This window comes from Salmo trutta, chromosome 5 (assembly GCF_901001165.1).
Source record: "Salmo trutta chromosome 5, fSalTru1.1, whole genome shotgun sequence".
In the NCBI taxonomy this organism is placed as follows: domain Eukaryota; kingdom Metazoa; phylum Chordata; class Actinopteri; order Salmoniformes; family Salmonidae; genus Salmo; species Salmo trutta.
The window spans coordinates 67043774-67063835 of NC_042961.1; the positions used below are offsets into that span (position 1 = coordinate 67043774).

The 20062-nt window shown below is 43.0% G+C and overlaps 2 protein-coding genes across 3 annotated transcripts; one reads left to right on the top strand and one right to left on the bottom strand.

Moving 5' to 3' along the window:
- The first annotated feature begins 7686 nt into the window (after positions 1-7686).
- On the top strand, positions 7687-9371 carry LOC115194905 (endonuclease domain-containing 1 protein). The gene is made up of 2 exons (XM_029754824.1): positions 7687-8239; positions 8460-9371. The coding sequence occupies exons 1-2, from the start codon at positions 7910-7912 to the stop codon at positions 9153-9155; spliced, it is 1026 nt and encodes a 341-aa protein (XP_029610684.1). The 5' UTR covers positions 7687-7909; the 3' UTR covers positions 9156-9371.
- A 5630-nt stretch (positions 9372-15001) lies between these two features.
- Positions 15002-18271, bottom strand: LOC115194916 (myelin-oligodendrocyte glycoprotein). 2 transcript variants are annotated; one of them, XM_029754839.1, is made up of 2 exons: positions 18127-18271; positions 15002-15438 (listed from the first exon to the last, which is right to left on the bottom strand). In XM_029754839.1, the coding sequence occupies exons 1-2, from the start codon at positions 18206-18208 to the stop codon at positions 15020-15022; spliced, it is 501 nt and encodes a 166-aa protein (XP_029610699.1). In that variant the 5' UTR covers positions 18209-18271; the 3' UTR covers positions 15002-15019. The 2 variants fall into 2 exon arrangements, with proteins under 2 accessions (XP_029610699.1, XP_029610700.1); XM_029754840.1 differs by lacking the exon at positions 18127-18271 and adding an exon at positions 16309-16383.
- Between the last annotated feature and the right edge of the window lie 1791 nt (positions 18272-20062).

A 20062-nucleotide genomic window follows, 5' to 3' on the forward strand; every position in this document is an offset into this window, starting at 1 on the left:
TGCTGTTCTTCGTCAGAATGCACTCCCAGGTCTTCTACTTCAACAACAAATGTTGTTTTGGTTCCAAATAATAGTTATATCCAAATACCGCCGTTTTGTTCGTACGTTCAGGTAACTATCCAAACGGTGACGCACGAGTGCATTTCGTGACAAAGAATGTCAAAATATTCCATTACCGTACTTAGAAGCATGTCAAACGTTGTTTAAAATCAATTTTTATGCTACTTTTCACGTAAAATAGCGATAATATTCCAACCGGGCAACGTTGTATTCATTCAAAGGCTGAAAGAAAAAAATGGAGTAGTCTCGTGAACGCGCATCTACAGTGTCACTGTCCCCAGGCTGACCACTTACAAACTCTGCTGTTGTACTTTGCCCAGAGACAGCAGACACCCCATTCCACTTTCTGGCGGCTTTAGAGAGCCAATGGAAGCATTAGAAAGTGTCACGTTACAGCACAGATGCTGTAATGTTGATAGAGATGCAACAGAAGGACAACAAATTGTCAGACAGGCCACTTCATGGTTGACATCTTCTCTGGTTTTTGCCTGCCATATGTTATACTCACAGACACCATTCAAACAGTTTTAGAAACTTTAGAGTGTTTTCTATCCAAATCTGCATATTCTAGTTTCTGGGCAGGAGTAGTAACCAGATTAAATCGGGTACGTTTTTTTCTCCGGCCGTGAAAATACTGCCCCCTATACCACTATAAAATGGATGTCTTTGGATGATGAACTTCAGAACGTTCTCTGAATTAAACTGTACGGACCTTTTGCAGAAGCTGAGTCTTTGCCTAATTATTATTAACCCAGTGTCTTACAAACCTTGGGGATTAGTCAAAGCTTATTGACTGTTAGTTATCATCATTGGGATTGAAAAATTCTTATGACAGCTTGGTCCTTCGAGCCGGAACTCAATACCTTTTTCTGTCGTTCCATGGAGACACCGAAACCGTGCACGGGCGGATGAGATATCCATAGATTAAAGACCTGGCCCCAGACTGGGGGTTCTTTACAGACCGATGGAGAATTGGTATGCGACAGAAACGGTGACGAGATCCAACCTACATTGAAATCTCAGCTGCAAGAATAAGGTCAGTAGTCTTTATTCATGGATTTTGGGGGTAGGATCTAAACTTGCATTAGAAGTATACATTGTTATAAATCTTGTGTAGGTAAGGTGATAATTACTAAAGTCCAGGAGGATTCATATTCAGTATAGCGTTTTTAGAAGTTTATATAGAGAAAGTTCAAAAGTAACAAAGTATCTAGATAAATATAAAACGGGGGGCTGAGTATTGAATGAAATTGGGTCCTCAATGACTCAAGGTAGTTGAGGCCATTACCAAAAGAAACTACCCCGTATCGAAATAGTCTGGGACTATTAGAGGAATATGGGAAGTAGTCTGGGACTATTAGAGGAATATGGGAAGTAGTCTGGGACTATTCAAAATATATGGGAAGTAGTCTGGGACTATTTGGGGTATATGGGAAGTAGTCTGGGACAAGTAAAAACATATGGGAAGTAGTCTGAGACTATTAGTGGTATATGGGAAGTAGTCTGAGACTATTAGAGGTATATGGGAAGTAGTCCGGGACTATTAGAGGTATATGGGAAGTAGTCCGGGACTATTAATGGGAAGTAGTCTGAGACTATTAGAGGTATATGGGAAGTAGTCCGGGACTATTAGAGGTATATGGGAAGTAGTCCGGGACTATTAGAGGTATATGGGAAGTAGTCCGGGACTATTAGAGGTATATGGGAAGTAGTCTGGGACAAGTGAAAACATATGGGAAGTAGTCTGGGACTATTAGAGGAATATGGGAATAAGAGCACACACATAGATTGTGAGATTTAAGTATAAAAACAGTAAAAGCACACAGATCGATTGTAAGATTTAAGTATAAAAACAGTAAAAGCACACAGATCGATTGTGAGAATAAGCATAATAACAAGGAAAGTAATTGAATAATATGGGTGGTAAATCCTCAAAGGAGGTCCCGAAATTAAGAGAGATATATTGAATCCAAGGATAAAAGGAACATTTATTTTGGCCCAAAATGGAGAAATAAGTACGAATTTGATGGACGTTTAGATGTAGAAAAGCTAGAGTTAATGGTAAAACATAGACATGTAGATAGTGAAGAGGACAGGACAGTCAAAGCCCTGAGAAGTGTGGTGGATGAATCAGAATTAGTTGGGTAACATAGATAATTAAGATGTTGTATTTCAATAATATGCTTATGTGAGATGCTTGTCATTAGAATGTATCCCTTTGGATAATGAATGTTGGCAGTTGCACTTTGCCCTTAGCATTTTCTTGTTTGCTTATGGTGGAATACAGCTCATTCAATGCTATCTTGGTACCAGCCTCTGACTGCTGTAGTATGTAAACAGCTGCAAAGAATATAGATAAAAACTCTCTCAGTAGGTAATGTGGTCTACAGCTCTTTCATGAGAAACTACCTCAGTCGAGCAATGACTCGAGACTTCCTTACATATCGTGCACCAGCTGTTGTTTTCTCTCCCCTAATCAAATCAAATGTTATTTGTCACATGCGCCGAATACAACAGGTGTAGTAGACCTTACAGTGAAAAGGGAGGGGAGAGAAAACATTGGATATTTACAGTATCTCACAAATGTGAGTAAACCCCTCACATTTTTTGTTTTTAACCCTCGCAAGGCTGCTGGCCCAAACGGAATCCCAGCCGCGTCCTCAGAGCATGCGCAGACCAGCTGGCTGGTGTGTTTACGGACATATTCAATCAATCGTTATCCCAGTCTGCTGTTCCCACATGCTTCAAGAGGGCCACCATTGTTCCTGTTCCCAAGAAGCTAAGGTAACTGAGCTAAATGACTACCGCCCCTTGGCACTCACTTCCGTCATAGTGAAGTGCTTTGAGAGACTAGTCAAGGACCATATCACCTCCACCTTTCCTGACACCCTAGACCCACTCCAATTTTCTTACAGCCCCAATAGGTCCACAGACGATGCAATCGTAATCACACTGCATGCTGCCCTAACCCATCTGGACAAGAGGAATACCTATGCAAGAATGCTGTTCATCGACGACAGCTCAGCATTTAACACCATAGTACCCTCCAAACTCATCATTAAGCTCGACACCCTTGCACAGACCCTGGGTCTCGACCCCGCCCTGTGCAACTGGGTCCTGGACTTCCTGACGGGCCGCCCCCAGGTGGTGAGGGTAGGTAACAACATCTCCACCCCGCTGATCCTCAACACTGGGTCCCCACAAGGGTGCGTTCTCAGCCCTCTCCTGTACTCCCTGTTCACCCACGACTGCGTGGCCATGCACGCCTCCAACTCAATCATCAAGTTTGCAGACGACACTACAGTGGTAGGCTTGATTACCAACAACGACGAGGCGGCCTACGGGAGGAGGTGAGGGCCCTCGGAGTGTGGTGTCAGGAAAATAACCTCACACTCAATGTCAACAAAACAAAGGAGATGATCGTGGACTTCAGGAAACAGCAGAGGGAGCAGCCCCTTATCCACATCAGTGGGACAGTAGTGGAGAGGGTTGAAAGTTTAAAGTTCTTCGGCGTATACATCACTGACAAACTGAAATGGTCCACCCACACAGACAGCGTGGTGAAGAAGGCGCACTAGCGCCTCTTCAACCTCAGGAGGCTGAAGAAATTCGGCTTGTCACCAAAAACACTCACAAATTTTTACAGATGCACAATCGAGAGCTTCCTGTCGGGCTGTTTCACCGCCTGGTACGGCAACTGCTCCGCCCATAACCGTAAGGCTCTCCAGAGGGTAGTGAGGTCTGCACAATGCATCACCAGGGGGCAAACTACCTGCCCTCCAGGACACCTACACCACCCGATGTCACAGGAAGGCCAAAAAGATCATCAAGGACATCCACCCGAGCCACTGCCTGTTCACCCTGCTATCATCCAGATGTCGAGGTCAGCTCAGGTACATCAAAGCGGGGACCGAGAGACTGAAAAACAGCTTCTATCTGAAGGCCATCAGACTGTTAAACAGCCATCACTAACATTGATTGGCTGCGGCCAACATACTGACTCAACTCCAGCCACTTTAATAATGGAAAAATTGATGTAATAAATGTATCACCAGCCACTTTAAACAATGCCACTTCATATAATGTTTACATACCCTACATTACTCATCTCATATGTATATACTGTACTCTATACCATCTACTGCATCTTGCCATCTTGATGTAATTAGATGTATCACTAGCCACTTTAAACAATGCCACTTCATATAATGTTTACATACCCTACATTACTCATCTCATATGTATATACTGTACTCTATACCATCTACTGCATCTTGCCATCTTGATGTAATGTATCACTAGCCACTTTAATCAATTCCACTTTTATATGTTTACATATCCTACACTACTCATCTCATGTGTATATACTGTACTCTATACTATCCACTGCATCTTGCCTATGCCTTTCTATACCATCATACATATATATATATATATATAAAAATTATGTACATATTCTTATTCATTCCTTTACACTTGTGTGTATAAGGTAATTGTTGTGAAATTGTTAGGTTAGATTAATCGTTGGATATTACTGCATTGTCGGAACTAGAAGCACAAGCATTTCGCTACACTCGCATTAACATCTGCTAACCATATGTATGTGACAAATACAATTTGATTTGATTTGATTCAAGGCAACACTGTGTTGTATGGTATTGAAGCTCGTTTGGTTGAAAAGCATGCGTTTGGTTTTACTAGTGTTTAAGAGCAGTTGGAGGCCACGGAAGGAGTGTTGTATTGCATTGAAGCTCGTTTGGAGGTTAGTTAGCACAGTGTCCAAGGAAGGGCCAGAAGTATACAGAATGGTGTCGTCTGCGTAGAGGTGGATCAGGGAATCGCCCGCAGCAAGAACGACATCATTGATATATACAGAGAAAAGAGTCGGCCCGAGAATTGAACCCTGTGGTACCCCCATAGAGACTGCCAGAGTTCCGGACAACAGGCCCTCCGATTTGACACACTGAACTCTGTCTGAGAAGTAGTTGGTGAACCAGGCGAGGCAGTCATTTGAGAAACCAAGGCTGTTGAGTCTGCCGATGAGAATACGGTGATTGACAGAGTCGAAAGCTTTGGCCAGGTCGATGAAGACGGCTGCACAGTACTGTCTTTTATCTATGGCGGTTATGATATCGTTTAGTACCTTGAGTGTGGCTGAGGTGCACCTGTGACCAGCTCAGAAACCGGATTGCACAGTGGAGAAGGTACGGTGGGATTCGAAATGGTCAGTGATCTGTTTATTAACTTGGCTTTCGAAGACTTTAGAGAGGCAGGGCAGGATGGATATAGGTCGATAACAGTTTGGGTCTAGAGTGTCAACCCCTTTGAACAAGGGGATGACCGCGGCAGCTTTCCAATCTTTAGGGATCTCGGACGATACGAAAGAGAGTTTGAACAGACTGGTCTGGATTTGGGTGAAAGAGAAGCTGGGGAGGCTTGGGCAAGTAGCTGCGGGGGGTGCGGAGCTGTTGGCTAGGGTTTGGGTAGCCAGGAAGAAGGCATGGCCAGCCGTAGAGAAATGCTTATTGAAATTCTCGATTATAGTGGATTTAGCGGTGGTGACAGTCTTTGCTTTCCTGACTGACTGCGTGTATTGGTTCCTGACTTCCCTGAAAAGTTGCATATCGTGAGGACTATTCGATGCTAGTGCAGTCCGACACAGGATGTTTTTGTGCTGGTCGAGGGCAGTCAGGTCTGGAGTGAACCAAGGGCTATATCTGTTCTTAGTTCTACATTTTTTGAAAGGGGCATGCTTATTTAAGATGGCGAGGAAATTACTTTTAAAGAACGTCCAGGCATCCTCAACTGACAGGATGAGGTCAATATCCTTCCAGGATACCCAGGCCAGGTCGATTAGAAAGGCCTGCTCGCAGAAGTGCTTTAGGGAGCATTTGATAGTGATGAGGGGTGGTCGTTTGACCGCGGACCCATAGCGGATGCAGGCAATGAGGCAGTGATCGCTGAGATCCTGACTGAAAACAGCAGAGGTGTATTTGGAGGGCAAGTTGGTCAGGATAATATCTATGAGGGTGTCCATGTTTACAGATTTAGGGTTGTACCTTGTGGGTTCCTTGATGATTTGTGTGAGATTGAGGGCATCTAGCTTAGATTGTAGGACTGCCAGGGTGTTTTAAGCATATCCCAGTTTAGGTCACCTAACAGAACGAACTCTGAAGATAGATGGGGGAAATCAATTCACATATGGTGTCCAGGGCACAGCTGGGAGCTGAGGGGGGTCTATAACAGGTGGCAACAGCGAGTTACTTATTTCTGGAGAGATTCATTTTTAAAATTAGAAGTTCAAACTGTTTGGGCATAGACCTGGAAAGTATGACAGACCTTTGCAGGCTATCTCTGCAGTAGATTGCAACTCCTCCCCCTTTGGCAGTTCTATCTTGACGGAAAATGTTGTAGTTGGGGATGGAAATCTCAGAATTTTTGGTGGCCTTCCTAAGCCAGGATTCAGACACGGCAAGGACATCAGGCTTGGTGGAGTGTGCTAAAGCAGTGAGTAAAACAAACTTAGGGAGGAGGCTTCTGATGTTAACATGCATGAAACCAAGGCTTTTTCGATTACAGAAGTCAACAAATGAGAGTGCCTGGGGACACGCAGGGCCTGAGTTTACCTCCACATCACCCGAGGAACAGAGGGGAGTAGGATAAGGGTACGGCTAAAGGCTATCAAAACTGGCCGTCTAGTGCATTGGGGACAGAGAATAAAAAAAGGAGCAGATTTCTGGGCATGGTAGAATAGATTCAGGGCATAATGTGCAGTGGAGGTAAGCCCAGGCACTGAGTAATGATAAGAGAGGTTGCATCTCTGGGTGAGCTGGTTATACTGGGTGAACTTTGAAGTATTGTTGTCAGGAAATACAATTTTTAGGGAAAGCGAATATGAACTGGAACTGGTGTGACAAATCAAATGTAAACCTACTGTAGGTCTACTTCCTGGAACTGGTGTGACAAATCAAATGTAAACCTACTGTAGGTCTACTTCCTGGAACTGGTGTGACAAATCAAATGTAAACCTACTGTAGGTCTACTTCCTGGAACTGGTGTGACAAATCAAATGTAACACCTACTGTAGGTCTACTTCCTGGAAGTGGTGTGACATATCAAATGTAAACCAACTGTAGATCTACTTCCTGGGACTGTGTGGTGATCAGTCCTTTTAACAAGAACCATCACAGACGTGTTTGAGGAATTAAAAATTGGCCCTAACTCTGTCATTGTAAAATTAATTTCCCCAACCCCCTGCCCCCCTCCTTGATTTTTCCTAAAATAGTGTTTTTAACATAGGATTTAGAATTTCAAAATCAAACAACACAGTTTATAAGGAATTTTTGTTTATCTTTAATGTCCCCCCTCTCCTTCCCCCGACAGTTGCCTGCTCACCCAAGTATTCCATAGTAACATCTGACAAAAATATCTAAAGACACTGAGGCAGCAGACTTTGTGAAAATTAAAATTTGTGTCATTCTCAAATCTTTTGGCCACGACTGGGCAGGAGGTGAGTCACATGTTATTTGTTACAGCAGTTTCCATGGAAACATACAGAAGAGTTTATGCAAATCAACCCTTTCTGTCTCACATGAAGGAGGAGTCTCTGAAAACCTATTTAAAGCAGCCAGTCCTGACTCAGCTCAACAGTCTCCAGTCTACCAACTGGTCTCTGTAATAACTATTTAAATCAGTCTGTCCTGACTCAGCTCAACAGTCTCCAGTCTACCAACTGGTCTCTGTAATAACTATTTAAAGCAGTCTGTCCTGACTCAGCTCAGCAGTCTCCAGTCTACCAACTGGTCTCTGTAACTTCATCTTTGTCTCTGTGGTGTACAGTCTTCAGGTGATGATGGGGGTATTGAATCATCTCTCTACTCTCCTCCTTCTCTCTCTCCTTCCTCCTGCTCTCTCTCGTGTAGTGGAGAAGTTCAGTGCTGTTCCACAGTGCCAGAATTTCTTCCTGGATGGGACAACTCCAAATCTCCCAGGTATTTTGATTGGTGGGAAAGTCGAGGACCAGAACCGCTACAAGCTGATTTGCCAGTTGTTCAACAACATCTACAGGTTTGCAACTCTCTACGACACGACCAACAGGATCCCTGTGTTCTCAGCCTACACCTTCACTGGTCCTCCTACAGACCCCAGACCACATCAACCCTGGATGATTGAGCCCCAGGTAGGACTAATGTTTTGTCATATAACATAACATTTGTATTTGTTTACTGCTATAAATCACAGACAGTTATGTTACAGAATATAGAACTACCACTATGGAGGGTATAGAGACTTGATTTGTCTTGATTGTGAACACCCCCAGAAGAGGGTTTATTGTACAGAAAGGAGGGTTTATTGTACAGAAAACTTGTGAATGAATGTATGACTGTTGTTTCCTGCAGCTCAACGGGGAAAACAACAGCCCTGAAATGCAGAAGGATAGTAAAACGATTGAATACCCAAAGCAGGCTGGGGACAAAGACTATAACAACTCAATACCAATTAAAGGGGTGAACAGAGGTCACCTCTTCCCATGTTCACATGCTCATGACCTTGATACTCAGAAGTCCACCTTTACCCTGACCAACATCGTTCCCCAGGTGGTGTCCTTCAACAATGGCAGGTGGAAGAAAATGGAGTGCAAAGTCCAAACGACTCTTAAGCTTAACTGTAAGGATGCTAACGACCAGATAAAAGCCTATGTGGTGACTGGAGCAGTTCCCAGCAGCAACAACACACTGAACAACCGAGTGAACATCCCAGATCTCATGTGGACAGCCTACTGCTGTTACAACAACAACCTGAAACAGTGGGTGGCCCAAGCACACTGGGGTGAGAACCAAAAGGAGGACAATAAAACATTGCCCTCACATACCTTGGCAGAACTGTATGACATGCTGGACAGGCATTATGGTGGTGATGTCCAGGTGTTCCCAGAACAGTGTCCAAAAGGTGATATTCTGAGAGAGCTTCTCCTCAAGGATGGGGATGTACATGATCATAGTGTCTATGATGATGACTGTGTCTATTCCTCTGTTGGGGTCAAAGGTTATTACCTACCTGTTGTATTAGTTTCTGTGCTGGTGATGATGATGTAGTGAAATAACCAACAGGTAACTGTGACATCATCAGGTCAAGCAGGTAATAATGGACCTGGTTTAGTCTGACCTGAGTTTCACGCTGTGATAAACATTCACTTTTAATGACAATACTTTCTGAACTATCAGCACAGTAGACGACTGACCTGACCTGCTTTAGTAGACTACTGACCTGACCTGCTTTAGTAGACTACTGACCTGACCTGCTTTAGTAGACTACTGACCTGCTTTAGTAGACTACTGACCTGACCTGCTTTAGTAGACTACTGACCTGACCTGCTTTAGTAGACTACTGACCTGACCTGCTTTAGTAGACTACTGACCTGACCTGCTTCAGTAGACTACTGACCTGACCTGCTTCAGTAGACTACTGACCTGACCTGCTTTAGTAGACTACTGACCTGACCTGCTTTAGTAGACTACTGACCTGACCTGCTTTAGTAGACTACTGACCTGACCTGCTTTAGTAGACTACTGACCTGACCTGCTTTAGTAGACTACTGACCTGACCTGCTTCAGTAGACTACTGACCTGACCTGCTTCAGTAGACTACTGACCTGACCTGCTTTAGTAGACTACTGACCTGACCTGCTTTAGTAGACTACTGACCTGACCTGCTTTAGTAGACTACTGACCTGACCTGCTTTAGTAGACTACTGACCTGACCTGCTTTAGTAGACTACTGACCTGACCTGCTTTAGTAGACTACTGACCTGACCTGCTTTAGCAGACTACCATGTTTAATGTAGATTACTTTACTACCACTGACGTGCTTAATATAATGCTGTATGTTATTTGTAATGCTATTTCTCTTGTTAAAGGGGCAATCTGTGATTGTTGTATCCATTTGGACTTTTAAATGAATGATATGTAGCCATTGATTCTTAGAGAATATAACCGAGTAGCTGATTTGGTTTTGGGTGTTGAGATTAGATTTGACCTGATCTGAAATTCAAGCTGTGATCGACATCATACATGATAATTCAATAACATACATCATGTTAATCTCAGGATCAACTTTCTACAAATGTATTTTGAAACAAATCTCTAAAATAATTACTGCTTAGCCTGGACTCACTTTGCATGTGATTACAATGTTATTTTTGAATGTATATTTCATCCTTCTTATTAAAAATAATGAAATAACATTTGAATGTGTTGTGAAAAGAGAATAGACCTTTAGTCAGCAGCAGGTAGTGGACATTAACCTGCTACCCTGGTAGTGAGGATCAGCTCTGACTTGATGTCTTCCACTGAAGTGCAGACAAATCTATTTCATGTAGTTGTTGGTGGATAGCAGCTCAACAATGGGGCTCTTGGTTGTCTTTGGACTTGGAAAAAAGGGGAATATTAAAATGTGTATTTCCTTGTTCAAGTGAGGTTGAACAGGGATTGAAAATGTGATCATTGTTAGACAATATGAGTTTTGTACAGTACACAAAGCAGGTCCCTAATCTATGGAAAGTAATGATCAGATTTCAAGAATGATTAGGTTAAAAACCAGAAATGTCAAAGCAAGTTAGAAGTTTGGCTTCCCATCCCTCTTTGTATTTCCTTCAATCTTTTCTCTTTCTTTGTGACATCATCAGGTCAAGCAGGTAATAATGGACCTGGTTTAGTCTGACCTGAGTTTCACGCTGTGATAAACATTCACTTTTAATGACAATACTTTCTGAACTATCAGCACAGTAGACGACTGACCTGACCTGCTTTAGTAGACTACTGACCTGACCTGCTTTAGTAGACTACTGACCTGACCTGCTTTAGTAGACTACTGACCTGCTTTAGTAGACTACTGACCTGACCTGCTTTAGTAGACTACTGACCTGACCTGCTTTAGTAGACTACTGACCTGACCTGCTTTAGTAGACTACTGACCTGACCTGCTTCAGTAGACTACTGACCTGACCTGCTTCAGTAGACTACAGTAGACTACAGTAGACTTCAGTAGACTAAACCCTTGTGTTATATTTAAGCAATAAGGCACGAGGGGGGTGTGGTATATGGCCAATATATCACGGCTATAGGCTGCTACCCAGAGCCTGTCATGGAGTGGTGTGATGCTCATGGACGTGTCCTCTCTGCTGCTGGACCTACATAGACATCCAGAGACCGTGAAGGCTGCTACACTGTGACAAGCCATGTCATCGTCCAGAACTCTGACAACAACACCTTCACCTGTCGGGTTCAACAGTTGGAGATCAAACACATGAAGGAGAGACAGGTTCATGTTCCAGGTGAGGGTCTGTTTTGGATATTTGAAAAAAGGCACTATCTGTAAAAAATGTCCTGTTTAAAAGTCATTTCATGTGTATTAAGCATTAGGTATTGTAATAATTCTACATCCTGTGTTTCAGATCAAATGTTTCCTAAGATGTGTCATTCCTGCTGGCTGACAGTTGTAGTAGCAGTTCTTGTTACAGTTCTTGTTACAGTTCTTGTTGAAGCTGGAGCTCGAGGTCTCTACCTGTTGATAAAAAAAAGGGATATTGACTATCAGAAAGGTAAGTCACACTTCCTGGTGTGGTGGTGTTATCTGGTGGAGTTACTTCCTGGTGTGGTGGTGTTATCTGGTGGAGTTACTTCCTGGTGTGGTGGAGTTACTTCCTGGTGTGGTGGTGTTATCTGGTGGAGTTACTTCCTGGTGTTATCTGGTGGAGTTACTTCCTGGTGTTATCTGGTGGAGTTACTTCCTGGTGTGGTGGAGTTACTTCCTGGTGTGGTGGAGTTACTTCCTGGTGTGGTGGTGTTATCTGGTGGAGTTACTTCCTGGTGTTATCTGGTGGAGTTACTTCCTGGTGTTATCTGGTGGAGTTACTTCCTGGTGTTATCTGGTGGAGTTACTTCCTGGTGTGGTGGTGTTACTTCCTGGTGTGGTGGTGTTACTTCCTGGTGTGGTGGTGTTATCTGGTGGAGTTACTTCCTGGTGTGGTGGTGTTACTTCCTGGTGTGGTGGTGTTACTTCCTGGTGTGGTGGTGTTATCTGGTGGAGCTATAATATATAAAGCAACCTAAAGAGAGAGGAAAGTCATGTCTGTCTACATCAGTGGTCACCAACCGGTCGATCGTGATTGACTGGTCCATCTCCAAGCCATTCCTAGTTTATCACCAAACATTTCTGTAAAACATCCAACGATAAAGCCTCGCGTTCCTGTTTTTTTGTTTGTTTTTGTGCTGTTTGCAGTAGGTGCATTTGATTCAGCAGCCCTGGTACCAGGAAGGCAAAGTGTTCCTATTTTGAACCATTTCATACAGTTGAAGTCGGAAGTTTACATACACTTAGGTTGGAGTCATTAAAACTACTTTTTCAACCACTCCACAAATTTCTTGTTAACAAAGTATAGTTTTGGTAAGTCGGTTAGGACATCTACTTTGTGCATGACACAAGTAATCTTTCCAACAATTGTTTACAGACAGATTATTTCACTTATAATTCACTATCACAATTCCACTGGGTCAGAAGTTTACATACACTAAGTTGACTGTGCCTTTAACCTGTTGGGGGTAGGGGGCAGTATTTACACGGCCGGATAAAAAAACATACCCGATTTAAATCTGGTTATTACTACTGCCCAGAAACTAGAATATGCATATAATTATTGGCTTTGGATAGAAAACACCCTAAAGTTTCTAAAACTGTTTGAATGGTGTCTGTGAGTATAACAGAACTCATATGGCAGGCAAAAACCTGAGAAGATTCCTTACAGGAAGTGCCCTCTCTGACCATTCCTTGAGCTTCTTGACTCTGTTTATTGAAGACTGAGGATCTTTGCTGTAATGTGACACTTCCTACGGCTCCCATAGGCTCTCAGAAAGCGGGAAAAAGCTGAATGATGTAATTCCAGCCCCAGGCTGAAACACATTAGCACTTTTGGCAAGTGCTCTATCAGAGGACAATGGGCTGAGGCGTGTGCACGAGTCGACCCCATGTTTTTATTTTCTATCGTCTTTGAACCTAAACACAGATTCCCGGTCGGAATATTATCGCTTTTTTTACGAGAAAAATTGCATAAAAATTGATTTTAAACAGCGGTTGACATGCTTCGAAGTACGGTAATGGAATATTTAGAATTTTTTTGTCACGAAATGCGTCGTGCGCGTCACCCATATTTACCATTCGGATAGTGTCTTGAACGCACGAACAAAACAGAGGATATTTGAACATAACTATGGATTATTTTGAACCAAACCAACATTTGTTATTGAAGTAGACGTCCTGGGAGTGCATTCTGATGAAGACAGCAAAGGTAATAACATTTTTCTTATAGTAAATCTGATTTTGGTGAGTGCTAAACTTGGTGGGTGTCTAAATAGCTAGCCCTGTGATGCCGGGCTATCTACTGAGAATATTGCAAAATGTGCTTTCACCGAAAAGCTATTTTAAAATCGGACATAGCGAGTGCATAGAGGAGTTCTGTATCTATAATTCTTAAAATAATTATGTTTTTTGTGAATGTTTATCGTGAGTAATTTAGTAAATTCACCGGAAGTTTGCGGGGGGTATGCTAGTTCTGAACGTCACATGCTAATGTAAAAAGCTGGTTTTTGATATGAATATGAACTTGATTGAACAAAACATGCATGTATTGTATAACATAATGTCCTAGGGTTGTCATCTGATGAAGATCAAAGGTTAGTGCTGCATTTAGCTGTGGTTTGGGTTTATGTGACATTATATGCTAGCTTGAAAAATGGGTGTCTGATTATTTCTGTCTGGGTACACTGCTGACATAATCTAATGTTTTGCTTTCGTTGTAAAGCCTTTTTGAAATCGGACAGTGTGGTTAGATTAACGAGTCTTGTCTTTTAAAATTGTGTAAAATAGTCATATGTTTGAGAAATTGAAGTAAAAGCATTTCTAAGGTATTTGAATAACGTGCCACGGGATTCAACTGGCTGTTGAGTAGGTGGGACGATTTCGTCCCGCCGACCCTAGAGGTTAAACAGCTTGGAAAATTCCAGAAAATGTCATGGCTTTCGAAGCTTCTGATAGGCTAATTGACATCATTTGAGTCAATTGGAGGTGTACCTGTGGATGTATTTCAAGTCCTACCTTCAAACTCAGTGCCTCTTTGCTTGACATCATAGGAAAAATCTAAAGAAATCAGCCAAGACCTCAGGAAAAAAAATGGTAGACCTCCACAAGTCTGGTTCATCCTTGGGAGCAATTTCCAAACGCCTGAAGGTACCACGTTCATCTGTACAAACAATAGTACGCAAGTATAAACACCATGGGACCATGCAGCCGTCATACCGCTCAGGAAGGAGACGCGTTCTGTCTCCTAGAGATTAACGTACTTTGGTGCGAAAAGTACAAATCAATCCCAGAACAACAGCAAACAACCTTGGGAAGATGCTGGAGGAAACAGGTACAAAAGTATATTTTTCCACAGTAAAACAAGTCCTATAACGACATAACCTGAAAGGCCGCTCAGCAAGGAAGAAGCCACTGCTCCAAAACTGCCATAAAAAAGCCAGACTATGGTTTGTAACTGCACATGGGGACAAAGATCGTACTTTTTGGAGAAATGTCATCTGGTCTGATGAAACAAAAATAGAACTGTTTGGCCTTAATGTCCATCGTTATGTTTGGAGGAAAAAGGGGGAGGCTTGCAAGCCGAAGAATAAATGGCATCATGAGGAAGGAAAATGATGTGGATATTATGAAGCAACATCTCAAGACATCAGTCAGGAACTTAAGCTTGGTCGCAAATGGGTCTTCCAAATGGACAATGACCCCAAGCATACTTCCAAAGTTATGGCAAAATGGCTTAAGGACAACAAAATCAAGATATTGGAGTGGCCATCATAAAGCCCTGACCTCAATCCTATAGAAAAAATGTACAGTATGTAACTAATACTCATCATGCTATGGACATGACATTGAACTCACCCTTGATTTCATGAGATCTGTCTCCTAAGGGGGTTTGGGTGGTCAGCAGGTGTGTTGACTCACCAACAATGAGTTGAATGATGGTTTCCTGGTGGTCCAGCAGTGGAATGTAACAGGTGTAGTTTCCAGCATCAGAGAGTTTCACTCTGGTCAACTTTAAACTAGCGTTGCCGTTCTCTAGTTCTTCTTTAAACAGTGACGTTCTTCCCCTGAAGACTGGATTCTGGAGCACAAGATCGTCCTTCTCATCTCTGTAAAGATGGACCTCTTTTGGTTTTAGGTCTGGTCTCTGCCACTCTACTGACTGATACGCAGCACTGACAGTGCTGCTCAGGGTGCAGGGCAGGATGGCATCATCACCAACTAAGGCCACAATGTGCTGAACTGTACCTGAAAGAAACAGATTACAGATTGATATACTTTGAGACAAAGCCAGATATACTCAGCAAAGAAAGAAACGTCCCTTTTTCAGGACCCTGTCGTCATCCTACAAATGTGAACTTTACTCTCATAGACAATTCAATAAATCATCTCACTAAATAGTAGGGATCAGTTAGAATAATTGGTTTATTGATTAGTTGATCGGGGGCGTTTGAATCAATCACAGATATGAAAAAGGCTGCATTTCCACAGACAGCTGATCTCTCTTTAGTGAGAGCTTCCACATTATGCTAGGCTTCCTCAGGAGACACGGTTAAAAGATCCAATGTAGCCGTTTTTATCTCAATATCAAATCATTTCTGGGTAACGATTAAGTACCTTATTGTGATTGTTTTCAATTAAAATGGTCAAAAAGAAACAAAAATAGAATCTTAGCAAAGACACTTTTCTCAAGCAATAATTTATCTGGGACTTGTCTGGGGCTGGTCTGGGAGTGGTATGGGACTGGTCTGGGACTGGACTGGGACTGGTCTGGGACTGCCTGAATGTAGCATTGACATTGTCCATATGTTGCCTTTCTAGATCCATGGACCTTATCCGTATATCAGCTCTGCTGCACGGCAGGTCTCCACTGCCAAGACCAGCAGCAAACGTCTGTGGGTTCCCTCATCAGTTATGCCAAGCACTAGCTTATCTCTGATCAGTTCATCTCTTAAAGCACCATAGTCACATGTAGCTGCCTTTTCCCTTCGCCTAGTGACACAGCTGTCAATGGACTCCCCGTCCTCTGGTTTGCAACAACCGAAAACATAACGCTCGTAGATAAACGTACTTTGCTGGCTTAAAGTTCAAGAGCATCGAGAATAGCTGTAGCGTTACCATGCTGAGCTGCTGTTAGGTTCAGGTTGTGTTTGAAGCTAACTAGCATAGTCCTCCCATCCACCTCTAAACGTATCCCAGTTTGTGCTGGATGTCTAACCGCTGCTAACAACACTGAAGCTAACTAGCAAACTCACTCTAGCTAAGGACAAGTTTTACTCAAATAAGCATGTTTTTGGGGCGGTAAACCAGAACAGGTGACTCTAATTTGCGGAAAGCATGGTTAGTTATCCGACTCTGACACCATGTTTGAATGTTAAATAACGAGACAGAGGCATTGATGCGAGTAACCAGTCTTGTTCAGTATATTACAATACATCCGGGTATTTCAAGCACATCGGTAAAACACTGGAGTTGCAGTAATGAACATTGACCACCAGATGGCGTCACTGTGCCACCTTACAGCCATAACAATAGGATCCAATCTGATGATTTGGGGAAACCGGTCCCTAACCCTGTTCCATTCTACAGATCCTGTGTTTAAGAAAGTAACGTTACAACTGCCAAACCCACATTATCACTAGTTATCAAACGTACTTACCACCGGTGTCACTTGATGTTAATGAAATACTAATGATGTACATTAAAAGTGTCCACAACCCGCAGACTGAATAAGTCTTCATATTGTCCGGTTAAAGACAGAAGTTATGTACAAATATAGGATCGTGTCAATCTATCTTCTACACGATACAGTGACCTGAAACCGCTGAGCTGTCTGCTGCAAACACACTCTCGTCCAGCGGCCTCTCCCTCCCAAGTATCCTGTTTACACTCTCCCTTCACCTCCTTGCTGAAGAAAGTCGCATTGCATCAAACTCGCCACAGGAACCACTGGATATGTCTGATCACCGCCCAGCGGTCAGTACTGACTGGGAAGCGGTGTTTCACTGATTGTTAGTGTACACAAAGGGAGCCAATAACTAGTGGTCTCTCAACACACACACACACACACACACACACACACACACACACACACACACACACCCCACCAGCATGTCAAGTCAGATTGTATTGGTCATATACACATGGTCAGCCTGTCAGGGTGGGTATAATTTGTGGAACGTTCCAATAGGAATCTGTTCCAAAAACGTTGTAAATAACAAGGTTGCCAACAAATAACGCAAACAAAGTTGTATAGCGGCGGAATAAGATACCGGGCAGGAAGTGGCCTATGTAATTCCGTTTTTTTACTCACCACGTTTATTCCGAAACAGTTCCCCCTCAACTGTTCTCATCGGATCTACACGAATCACGTAGGTCACCTATTTTGGATTCAAAACGGTGAATTTCGCCATCAGGTGACTAGTTTGCATCCCTGGTACAAAACAAGATTGTCAGGGTGGATATAATTTGTGTAATGTTCCAACAGGAATCTGTTCACTAAAACTTGGTGAAGTACAAGGTTACCAACAAACAACTAATGCAAAGTAACACGATCAATTCAACTAGTTGCCGAATAGGCATCAACTCACCACGTATCTTATTCTTAATGTTTGTCCCCAGGCTACCAGAGTGAGGACAGACATTTACCGGAATAAACGTGGTGAGTGAAAAACGTAATTAAATGTCCCACTCCCTACCTGGTATATTATTCTGCCGCTATACAACTTTGTTTGCGTTGTTTGTTTATACCCACCCAGATTGTGTTCACGACAAGAAGCATCTTAAGGCTCAGTGTATCGTTACAACCATAGGATCCTATCTGATGATTTGGGGAAACCGGTCCCTAACCCTGTTCCATTCTACAGATCCTGTGTATAAGAAAGTAACGTTACAACTGCAAAACCCACATTATCACTAGTTATCAAACGTACTTACCGTCTGTGTCACTTGATGTTGATGATATACTAATGATGTACATTAAAAGTGTCCACAACCCGCAGGCTGAATAAGTATTCATATTGTCCCGTTAAAGATAGAAGTTATGTAGAACTATAGGATCATGTCAATATATCAGCGACAGGAGACAATGCCGTTGCATTCCTACCATTAGTAGACACAGTGACGTAGGCTACCAACCCACCGCTCTCCTCTCTTCATTGGTCCCATGTAGCCCCTCCCACTTTCGACACCGCTCCTTCCACCTGACGCTTCAAACCCAAACCTGCCTTTCGCTCCTTTTAACCCTTCGTCTCCAACTCGTGAACTCTGATTTGAATTACGACTCTTTCCCTTTGTTTTCCTGCCTTGATTTACCTTTTGCATCTTGAACTATAATAAACTCTGAGACTTGTTCAATCCGCCTCCTGTGTCAGAAACTGGGTCTTAGCCTGAGCCTTGATATCAGGTGACTGAATATAACAGGTGTGTTTAGAACATAGAAATTAACTCAGCACATGAATTGAACATAGAAATTAGTTTTAAGAAAATCAAAAACATTTTAAAAAATCCCCTTAGCATTACGGGATACAGTAACATTTCCATAATAACATTGCTTCAACGTTGGGGTTAAGTTATGATCGGGGGCACATAAGTTACTGAAAGTTTGTTAGGGTGGCAAAATTCTGGTAACTTTCCTGTAAAATTCCCAGGTTTTCCAGAAATCCTGGTTGAAAGATTCCCAGAATCAGAAGGACAGGAAAAAGTCATAAATCTGGAACGCTCCAACCTGAATTTGATGTTACAACCCTAGTTACAGTGAAGTGTTTTATTACTGCAGTTTGACATGAAGGTTGGGGGAGTATCAGGAGTTGACGTTATGGGAATGTTGACATTAGGGTTACAGTATAACGTTACACAAAACGTTGAGGTTGCAGGTATTTATACAAAACGACTTCATATTATTCTACTGATGTATTTTAACCACCACACACACAGTATTTTCTGTATTTCAATGAGACTACTCAGCCTTCCATCTCTACTCTACGTGTGTGTGTGTGTGTGTGTGTGTGTGTGTGTGTGTGTGTGTGTGTGTGTGTGTGTGTGTGTGTGTGTGTGTGTGTGTGTGTGTGTGTGTGTGTGTGTGTGTGAAGAAGGGAGGTGAGGACTAAAAGTCCAGAAACAGAAGCAGACTTTCTTCCATCTACTGAAGCAGCCCCAGACAGACAGACAGACAGACAGACAGACAGACAGACAGACAGACAGAGCCCTAACCCCAGACAGACAGACAGACAGACAGACAGACAGACAGACAGACAGACAGACAGACAGACAGACAGACAGACAGACAGACAGACAGAGCCCTAACCCCAGACAGACAGACAGACAGACAGACAGACAGACAGACAGACAGACAGACAGACAGACAGACAGACAGACAGACAGACAGACAGAGCCCGAACCCCAACCCCAGACAGACAGAGAGACAGACAGAGCCCTAACCCTAACCCCAGACAGACAGACAGACAGACAGACAGACAGACAGACAGACAGACAGACAGACAGACAGACAGACCCCAGCGGCTGCAGTTAGTACTATTGGTAGGCCAGTGGCTGCAGTTAGTACAGCAGTTAGTCTATTGGTAGGCCAGTGGCTGTAGTTAGTACAGCAGTTAGTACTATTGGTAGGCCAGTGGCTGTAGTTAGTACTATTGGTAGGCCAGTGGCTGTAGTTAGTACAGCAGTTAGTACTATTGGTAGGCCAGTGGCTGCAGTTAGTACTATTGGTAGGCCAGTGGCTGCAGTTAGTACTTTTGGTAGGCCAGTGGCTGCAGTTAGTACTATTGGTAGGCCAGTGGCTGCAGTTAGTACTATTGGTAGGCCAGTGGCTGTAGTTAGTACTATTGGTAGGCCAGTGGCTGTAGTTAGTACTATT

Bases quoted from the DNA above. Each gene is read 5' to 3' on its own strand.
- LOC115194905 (XM_029754824.1), top strand. From the start codon at position 7,910: ATGATGGGGGTATTGAATCATCTCTCTACTCTCCTCCTTCTCTCTCTC. The intron at 8,240-8,459 runs GTAGGACTAATG...TGTTTCCTGCAG, and splicing joins CCTGGATGATTGAGCCCCAG to CTCAACGGGGAAAACAACAG.
- LOC115194916 (XM_029754839.1), bottom strand. From the start codon at position 18,208: ATGAATACTTATTCAGCCTGCGGGTTGTGGACACTTTTAATGTACATC. The intron at 15,439-18,126 runs GTAAGTACGTTT...TGTTTCTTTCAG, and splicing joins AACATCAAGTGACACAGACG to GTACAGTTCAGCACATTGTG.